General features: G+C 32.2%; 1 protein-coding gene across 24 annotated transcripts in view; it reads right to left on the bottom strand.

Moving 5' to 3' along the window:
- Nucleotides 1-10,485, bottom strand: part of LOC145946103 (uncharacterized) — a 198,757-nt gene that overhangs the window by 6,437 nt on the left and 181,835 nt on the right. For 2 of the 24 annotated variants that reach the window (XM_083055526.1, XM_083055530.1), the window contains exon 28: nucleotides 8,233-8,285. The exons of 19 other annotated variants lie outside the window; for them this stretch is intronic. In XM_083055526.1, coding sequence (XP_082911652.1) covers nucleotides 8,233-8,285 — 53 coding nt within the window. Of the gene's footprint in view, nucleotides 1-161; nucleotides 993-8,232; nucleotides 8,286-10,485 lie in introns of those variants that run through there. 3 more of the 24 variants (XR_014426980.1, XM_083055528.1, XM_083055527.1) reach the window with 3 other exon arrangements.

Here is a 10,485-nt window from a genome sequence, read left to right as displayed (position 1 = left end):
TAAAATTTAATTATCAAATTAACGCTTTATTAATATTTTTTGACTTACATCAGCTGATTAAAACGTTAATTTGCTAATTAAATTTTAAAATAATAATACGTTATACAAATTAAAATAATAATGTTTAAAATTTTAAATAATATGTTATAGTACTTTAAACTTGATTAATATTTTTTGACAGTTATCAGCTGATTTCTGTATCATTCTTTTTAACATAAAATCGAGGAATTTGCATGCTAATTGTATATACAATATCTTATACAATGTATACTTTAATGCAGAATCAATTATTAATTAATTAATTTTATCACAAATTTTTAAGTTTCAGGTATGCAATTTGAAACACTAGTACGTGGACTTTGCGTTTTGTGCTGTTTTTTTTTTAATTAATACGTTTAATCAAGCGTGAAAAAGTCTCTGCAACAATGAAATGAAAACAATCAGCACGAGGACGCATTTCGACACGCCATGATCATACGATCAAAGGATCGAATTTCATTTTTCTTCTTCTATGTCATGCATGTGCGTGATATGTGCGAATAATGTGCATGCGTAGAGTATAGAACGGTGAAGAGAGACGATTTGATGAAACGGAGAGCGTGAATAAGACGATGTGATGAGTGATAATGACATTTATGAATGAGCATATATTACGGAAATGCAGAATATGATGAATATAAAGAAAGTAAAGTGAAAGAGAGATGGGATGAAAGAGAAGAGATATACAGAGAGAAAAAGAGAGAAAAAGAGACAGCAAGAGAGAAAGAGAAAGAGAGAAAAAGAGAGAGCGTAATGATGAGTCGTGAATCGTAATAAGTGAACGAAAAAAAAGGCACAATCGTATAAGACATAATACATAAATATGATTAATTCCGTTAGATAGTTACCTGCGGTCAGTTATACGTTTTGTGCGTGCGTTGTGCGTGTTACAAGTCAGTACTCGTTTGGGGCTCTTTTACATTTGGCATCGATTGCTGTCCGGTATTAGTCAACTTAAAAAAAAAAACAGAGAAACCAAAAATCAAAAATTCGAGGTCAGAGGTCATATTGTAAACCGCGTGGGAGGAAAAAAAAAATTCTTCGTCGCTCTCCTCGAGTTTTTTCGCTTCGCAAACGTCATTTCGCGGACGCGCGGTGTATCAGGGTAAAATCGCGAAAGCGTGAAAGCATCCAAAACACACATATCTGAAAAGCTGTTTGAAAGATTAGGCGAATCTTTTTGAAAAAAAAAAGAAAAAAAAACATCTTTTATGATGCTTATTGGACAACGCGCTGCCCGAAAAGCGTCACAAAAGCGGAATTACGCGATAGCGCGAGATTTTTCTATCTCTATTTTACGATTTTTATAAAACTTGAAGAACATTATATCATTAATATATTATATATGACATAATATTCACGACGGAATATTTTTTTACCCCGACCAACCTTTCATTTACATACGATATTCGCGTGTCGTTCGTGATCGACGTCTAATATGACGGATCTCCGCACGAAAAAGCAATGGAGAACGCACGACGTATCGCTCGGGCATCGACTTTGTCCGAATGAAAGGATCTTGCGTCGATCATCTTGCATCGCGATCAGATGAATGAGAATTAATCACGAATCAAATTTTAAAACACGAGAACTTATAACATTCTCGAGCATGCAGTTTATTGTGATTTGTAGCGCGTAAAGTGCAACTGATTGAGAAATACTCTATTCTTGCACAATCGAATAGATAGAAACGATATGATTCCCGTGAAAAATGCAGAAAAGTCGTCACATTTTTTTATGGATGTTCGGGCGGATGAATTAGAAAGTGCATACACGAAGTTAATTAGTATTTGGCGATATTGTTTGTCCAAAAATTGAAACTCTTTTCTTTTTACTAGAATTTAATTCATATTATTTCCTTGAAATAATTTTTGTAATTTTGACATTTTATTAAAACTTTGTCCGAATAATGATGAGATTTTGTTATCTTGCATTCCTGAAGAAGTGAGTTTGTCAAATTTTTCGATTCTCTAATCAATTAAAAAATTATTTGCATCTCGAAAAAAAAAAAAAGCATTTTTGTCGACGCAGCATCATTTCCAGTTCTCGACAAAAAAATATCGCCACAACATTAACGCCATAAAAAGAAGCAATCACTTTACGTATATGTGATCCCCTGATGTTTGATAAATCTTTTCATTTATGAAGTAAAACATGGAGATTGTTGTGCCCATGCCGATGATCAAGGTGCACAAAAATATAGATATAACGCACGTTACATAGAGAGAGGAATAAAATCGTTTTTCTTACCGAGATTCGCCGGTTTACGAACGGTTTAGTGTAAACGAGAGTATCGTTCGTCGATGCCCGCACAAATGACGTCGATCCCTTTCGGGTTTTTTTTTCGAGGTAACGGAAGACCCCACGCAAAATGTAACATGCATTTTGAAGGCGTGGGTTAAAAAAAAAAATGAAATAAAACGCGGTAGGGATGCTGTCTCCCAATGGAGATCTGCATGCGTGTTTACGCGCCAGAATACACACACATACGAATATATATATAATGTACATATATAAATATATGTATATATATTCTATGTATATGTAACGTGCACACATATATACATGCCGACATGCCACATGTATGTACAGAACGTGCCTAATTAATATTCCACTAATGAAAGAAACAAGGAAACGGAAATAATACATAATGATATGTATACATATTGTAAATACAAGAAAGAAAAAAAATTGGTCAATTAAAAAATCACACAGAGAGAACCTTCAGTCCAATCCTTATAGTAAGGCAATATAAGTATAATACGGACTCAGACTCATATAGATAGATAGAGAAAGATATATATAAATATATATATATATATATATATAGAGAGAGAGAAAGAGAGAGAAAAAAGACAAAGATAAGATAGATAGAGAAGAGGAAGGAAGAGAAAGAGAAAAGGAACGTATAATACATATGTATATTTTGGTTCAATGTGTGTTCTTGATATAGGAGTAAATATACATATACATAATAGAAAGAGTGAAAGAGAGAGATACAGAAAGAAAAACAGAGAAAGAGCAAAGTGAGATGGAGAGAAGATGATGTATCTCGAACGAAGGGTATATATCGAATGTAAAATGTTAACATTCGATCGATATTTGGATTCGAAATCGAAGGAGATGATGATTACGTGATGGCGAAACTGTCGACAGGAGAGAGAACATGTACTAATTAAGTACGACACAATAAAGAAAACCAGATACAAGCCCAAGTATGGTGCAAATTATAAAAGTGAAGAGTTAATTAAATCTCTCGAGATTATTTACACGTTAGCATGTTGTGAACAGGGACAAACCGCAAACTCGCAAACTTATATTTCACGTAGTGGAAATTTTTAATTAATTTTTTATCCTCAACGAAAGTTTCTTTGAATATGATAATTACAATTTTGTTTGAATAAATCCTTCACTTGACGCTACTGTAAGAAACAGGCTTTGTTATTCGCTTATTTGAGCCTCGGAAGTTTAATTTGTCCTCAATTGTCTTTGATAATTCATAATTCAAAAACGCAACCAATCTCGATCAAAAAATTTGATCAAAAAATTTCCATTACACACGCGGATTTATAGCCACAAGACATTATTGCAATGTCAGTAGTTTTCGCGAGATATAATCTCGGAATTAGAACAATCAATATCATCCTTGGTTTCGAACTGATATGGATTTGCTAATAAAACGCACATATTTTTTCCTTCGAATCGTAGAATGATATTGATTGTCATTTCCGAATGCTTTACAGCCTCGTCATTGCGCTTTTAATTGCGATCGCATTCGTAAAAATCTCAGTTGAGATTCATCAAATTCATCTTTTCTTGGTTTTAAACATTAAAAGGACACGCGAAACATCTCACAGTCTCTTAGAAGTTTTCCCAATTTAAAAATGTCTTTTCAGATAAGATGACAAATACGACTCGAAACATTTTTCAAAACTTGCAATTTTCCAAACAATACGAAAAAGAGATTTAAAAGATGTTTGAAAACTAGGTTTTCTTCAAGTGTCTCTTCTGAAGTTTTACGCTGTTTGGAAGATCACAATCGATAAACTTTCCGCTTTAAATTCTCTCGTAAATTATGTTTTCGGTATTACATCTCGTCGAATGGCGAGCGATTAATTTTAACAATTGATATCGCCTCTAGAGATAAATGCCGATATAAAGAGAATTTGACAAGTTCCGATTCGTTCCCACTCGCATCCTTTACATACGTGCGCAAACATGAGGGAATATTTTGTGGTTTATAAACATATGATTATGGCTAAATAAGTGTTATAATAATGTGCAGTGGAAGAAAATTAAAAATCGAAAAATGATGATTAAATAAGTTAATTGCAATTTATATACACTTTACTATACATTTACTAATTTGATATGACAACTGAAATGTAAAGGATTTTGATCTAGAATATATGTTTCGTATAATCTCAATAAAAGGCTATTAAAAAAAAGCATAATCGTAATAATTTAAATGTAGTTTACTATTTTTTATAATCGACAAACTATGATCTTGATTGATAACTGAGAAAATGTAGCGATAGGCATATGATGTATGATTAGCTTCATACACACATTAAATGGAATATAGTCAACAAGTTTTTTTTTTTTTTTTTCGATAAAATCCTACAAAATTTATAAATGGTATATCTATTGTATGCATATTTTTTTCTATTTTGTATAATCTTCACTTTTTGAGCATAAATTATTTTATAACTTCAAACTCAGGACTAATAATTTATATATGATTAAAATAAATTAAAATTATCGTATCATTTTTGTTTAATAATTTCATTTAAAAATAAGACTAATTATTCTCGCGCTGTACTTTTGCCTAAGAATTATCATATAATTATGTCGCATATAATAATTTCTTGATTTTATTCCATTTGATGCATGTCGCGCACACATACAAGCAGATGCAGATGCGCTTTTCGTGATGACGAGGCGGCATATCGAGACGTTTCATTGAACGTCTGATTAATGTCATCGAATCATATATTTATAATTTATATATATATTTACACTACCGAAACGGCAGCAGTTCGAGCTTCCGATTCAGCTGAGAAGACACGCGGAAAGGAACCATCATACGAAATACATAAAAAAAAAAGGATAGAGACGTGCGTCGAGTGACTTTTCGTAGTTTCATGAAAAGTGATGAATATGATGAGGTGATATACAGAGAAAAAGAGAAAGAGAGAGAGAGAGAAAGAGAGAGAGAAAGAGATAGAGATAGATATAGACAGAGAAAGAGAGAAAGAAAGACAGAGAGAGGGGAAGGAAAAAAGACCAACACACCAATACAGGGAAGAATCTCTGTGAATTGCACTTGCGCGCGTTTGTGATATTCACGGAAAATCTAACGTATATAAACCTTGAAAAATGTCGAAGATGATGTTAGAAGACGGGGGGACGGACGAAGGGTGAGACCTTACTATAAGAAATGGATTGGAGCGAGTGTGTCTGACTATGTTGGATCGATACTACTCGCGCGTTCTACATCGCGTCGTCGATTGTTTCGCATCATCGGTTAGAATCGAAAATACGCCCTAAAATTTCGATCCTCGATGCTGTATACCGTATCTGCGCTGATTTTCACGTTTCTATTTTCATCGAATGAACATCGAGACACATTTTCTATATTTTCTTGGATATCTCTTATTGTTACACTTTTATGCTCAAATTGAATTGAATTAGAAATTAAATTGAAATCAATCAAACTGAACCGTCTTAAAAATATTATATTCATTCAATCAATCTCAGAGAATTTTTAAGTGCTAAAATTCAACTCTCATATAAATTCAATTTTAAAAATAAGGATAAACAATAGCATATAAACTAGTATCTAAATTTTGGAAATTAGCAAATTATATTAAGAGAATTCTAGGATTAAATAATTTTTAATAAAACAATCGTTTAAAAAATTTTCTTGAAAAAAAATGAATATGAAAAATTAATCAATCTTTTATAATCATCGACGCTGCGAAATAATCCTCGACGTTCGCCGATGCTCGACGAACGAAAGCGCTCTCGTCTTTCGTCTTTCGAATCGGCAATAGTATCTTAATAAGGCTAGCTCGGAAGTGCTCGCGCGGATGCTCGAGAGAAACCAAGAAGGAGAAACATATGTTGTGTATATATATAAAAAAAATATTGTATATATATATATATGTATTAATTGGTAAATATAAGTATATCTTGCGAAAAAAGGCCAAGTGAGAGCGCTAAAATCAAAGACGTATAGCACGTAGCACAGCAGAGTCTTAATGAAGGATGTCGCTTGTCTTTCGAATTGGCCAAGTGACACTGGCCAATGCATATAATGTTCACGACTGTATGCATGTTTGTGTGTTTATGATTGAGATATACGTGTCACATTAACGTGTCATCTCGCGAAAACTTGGTACAAATATTTGTAGTCCGCGCAAACGCTTTTTCGTCGTATCTCGGACACAGGCATTAATACGTAGCAGAATATTTGGAACGATCTCAAGCAGAATAGTGTGTGTAAAAAGCTTTAAGGGAATCAATAAAGTGCAAAATAATCTCAGGACAGAAATGAGAAATCGCGCAGCGTTCCTTGCGCCTTTGATTCTCGTTTCAATGTGCTTCATGGAAAAAACGTGCAGTAGATATAAGCGATTTGACAGACTAGAAAGTATTTCTGAAGTATTAAGCGCTTTCTTAACGTTAGAAAGGATAAACTCCTGTACTTATAATTTCTTCTTGATTTAAATATCAATTTATATATACACATATACTTATATCATATATTGTATTTAATCCAAGTAATATGATATATCAAGATCAATAAGCGAACTGTTAAGCACGAGTGTATATTATAAGCATTTAATCTTACGAACACTTTACATGAAAGAACAAGAAGTACTTTAAAGATACCTGTGCCTGACGACTCGTATTGACCTCGGCATCATTATTTAGACTTTTCTAAAAAATGAGCCAAGATTTACTATTTATTTTTAAGTTCAATTGATTAATAACCATAAAAATACTGCATGTTACTATTATATATTATAACAATTTTTTAAGTATTTTTAAAAGTTGTTTGCTGCAAAATCTTATAGATTTTGTAAAGCTTATACATATATGAAACAGTAAAATGTTTTATTATTCGTCTATATAAAATTATTAATAAAGCGATAATTGAAAAAAAGCGTAATATAATGTCAAGAGAAATTATTGCAATCATCACAAATGATCTTTTGTTGGTCATTTAAAACTGCTCATATCTACTGCACATTTCGACTTATTTCTTTCATTTCATCTACAAACATACTTCGATCTTTAAACACCTAATACAAAAACACTAGCAATTAATAATTGCCTGTGCACTTTCCAATATTCCCAATCAGTCTCAGGTTTGAGAAAAGGGAAAGCATTTGTAGCTTTTTATATTAATTTTGTCATAGCATATAATGATAAAGAGAACGCGACATAAGACATAAATTGAGAGTCGAGGAATAAAAGTGAAATTCGTCTCAGAACAAGCATGTATCAAGACGGAAATTGAGATAGAATGTGTCAAATGACTGTAGCACATGTAATAACGATAGAAAAATTAAATTTGCTTTACTGGATTTACTCCGAAAAATTTCGCTAAACTGTCAAACTATTTTACAAGTTAGAAAATTTACTATTATTTTATTTATATTCATTATATGAAAATAAATTTCCTATTTTTCTCTAACATTTATATCTTAACAAGATTAATATTCTACAATTCATAAAAAAATTAATTACAAGTATATCTATTTTACAAATTTATGTGTCATGTGACATGCAAACTATTTTACACAATTTATACAGTAGCACGTGAAATATATAAAAAATGAATAAATTATAGAATTTATGAAAAGGAGAAATTACTACTTTTACTTTACATTTTTTAACATAATGATAAGAAAAAATGTAATTTGGCGAAATAGTTCGGAGAGCCATGAAAGAATAATAATATAATAATTGTGCTGCAGACATATGTGTATGTGTGTATATATATGCGGGTAGTGTATGTATAATATATATGTATATAAAAACAGTATACAGAATAATAATATAATAATAATAATGACATAATGACATAATGATAATAATAATAATAGAATAATAAACGGTAGTTTTATATATATAATAGCAATAATAATTATAATTTATAAGTATGAATAAGTAAAAATTTACTCGTGACTGGTCTGTATGGCCTCCTTGAAGTTAGTACTCCACTTCCAGCCATACTAAAAAATTAATATTATTTTCACTATCTGTTAAGCTGTAACCTGTTTCTTATATTTGTTTTTTTTCCTTCTATTTTTTTCACTTTGATTTTTCTGATATATATATAGCTTTCGTATATATAATAGCTTGCGTAACCCGTGTCGCTCGCGATTTTTTTGCAAAACAAGTGCGAAGAGAGAGATCTTCGCAATCAAAGCAGCGTTCTTTTTTCGCTACGATTATTTCGCTATGATTATTTATCAGAGACGCGTCTGATTCGTTGATTTCGGCAACATCGAGTTTGGGTCGGCGTTGCCGGTCATGAATTGATACGAATTGATACGAGATGCCCGATAAAAAAAAAAGAGAAAAAAAAAAGGAGAAGACTCGCGCGACGCAAATTTCCATCGTTGAATCACAACTAACACTTATGAATGATCTGACAAAACATCGTGATCAGCGTCGTCGAAGACGAGGATTGTAAAAGCGATCTGCGCTCTATACCACTTTCAGCGATTTTATAGCTCTTCGCAACTCTTGCGCTTTGCGCGATTTCGTGAATGAAAGCTATCTCGTACTCTGGTTTCGTTTTATCAATGAAAATTTTGGATGAAACGCGTGCAAAGCGCAAGATGCGCGACTGCGAAATCGCTTTATGGGATAGTAAGCAGTGTTTCATACAATTCTATAGAAGATAATTAAAGCAACGCGACGTTTAGCCGAACGTTGCATTGCCAACTCTTCAAGCAATCTTCGAATCGCTCTCAAAACGAGTGAATGACGATGAGAGAAAGAGAAAGAGAGAGAGAAAGTGAAGGAAAGAGGAAGAGAGAAGCTCGAGACAGCCGATCCGAGCGATTCGATTCTTCCGATATTTATAAACGATAAGCATCGACGGCTACGAATGTTTTGTCACACCATGCGCTAAATGTATAAAAAATATCTATACTATCGGGGCACAGCAAACATTGAAAATATTGGTTTTATGGATAACAAGGTGATGGGATCCATATCACAGAAAGAGAAAAGAGAGAAGAGAAAGAGAGAAATAGAAAGAGAAAGAGAGAGAGAGAGAGAGAGAGAGAGAGAGAGAGAGAGAGAAACGCAAGTTGCAGGAGAATTGTATTTTTGACTTCCGCCGGAAATGCTTCTATGCGATGCTGCATTATTGGTCCGAAAAAAAAAGATGATATTAAAAAACAATGAAGAAAAAGGAAGAGATAGAGAGTTCGCAAAGAAAAGAAAGAGAAAGAGAGAAAGAAAGAAAGAAAGAGAGAGAAAGGAAGGGCCATCATCATGTCCACGTATACGATTTTTTACTTCCGGAAGGATCGTGTATGATGAAAAAATGGCAAAGATGGAAAATCGATGGTATTTCACACGAGTGGAAATGAAGATGTTGCATTTTCTGAATTCGTTGCTGCTGCCAGATGTTTGCTAAATGGATTCCCATCGTAATTGTATATATAAAAAAATTAGTAAATAAAAATTTTTGTACAAATGTGTATCGACAATGTCGTACAACGCGGTTAAATCTTGCGATTGAAAACAAAGTGAATTCGATTTGATGCGATTTTGATGTAAGAAAAAAAATTTGTATGAAATTGTCATAATTTTATAGATTGGGATTAATCATTATACAATAAACGTTATACAATAAAATCATTTAGCTATATATTATATATATAGATATATATTAAAAATAAACGAACGTTGATAATTTTATCAAAGCGTTCTAAAATATTTATTATTTGAACGATATTAAGTAGCATTATTTTTTTTTAAATAAGTGCTGACTAAGAAAATGCTGTAATTTAAATAAATTATAATAAATAAAATTATTATGCTGTTATACTAAATTTAGTTATAATAAATTCAATTTCAATTATTATTTCAATTAATGCTATATGCAATTATATCGGATTCCCGAATGGAGGGTGATAAGTATATTGTCCATGTCAAGATACACATCACATAAGTGATTTCTAAAGATATGTCTTGTACTTTTTTACGCATGACGTATGTGTTTGATTTTTCCTGAGATGGTTTACATCAGATTTCATAGTGTCAACTGTAGTGATCCGGAACAAATAAAAAGTAGCTTCTAGGACGAGATAAATAAAATTCTTAATTGCTCGATCTCGAAGACAGCGCTTTCACTCGAAGATATTAATCTGCTTTTATATTTTAAATATTACAGATGCGCGAAAAACACGCGTC

The sequence above is a fragment of the Prenolepis imparis genome, unplaced genomic scaffold, assembly GCF_030444845.1.
Source record: "Prenolepis imparis isolate NDT839.2.m4 unplaced genomic scaffold, iyPreImpa1.0 SCAF_15, whole genome shotgun sequence".
NCBI classification, from domain to species: domain Eukaryota; kingdom Metazoa; phylum Arthropoda; class Insecta; order Hymenoptera; family Formicidae; genus Prenolepis; species Prenolepis imparis.
The sequence above is the reverse complement of the archived record's forward strand: the minus strand, read 5'-3'. Positions and strand labels throughout refer to the sequence as shown.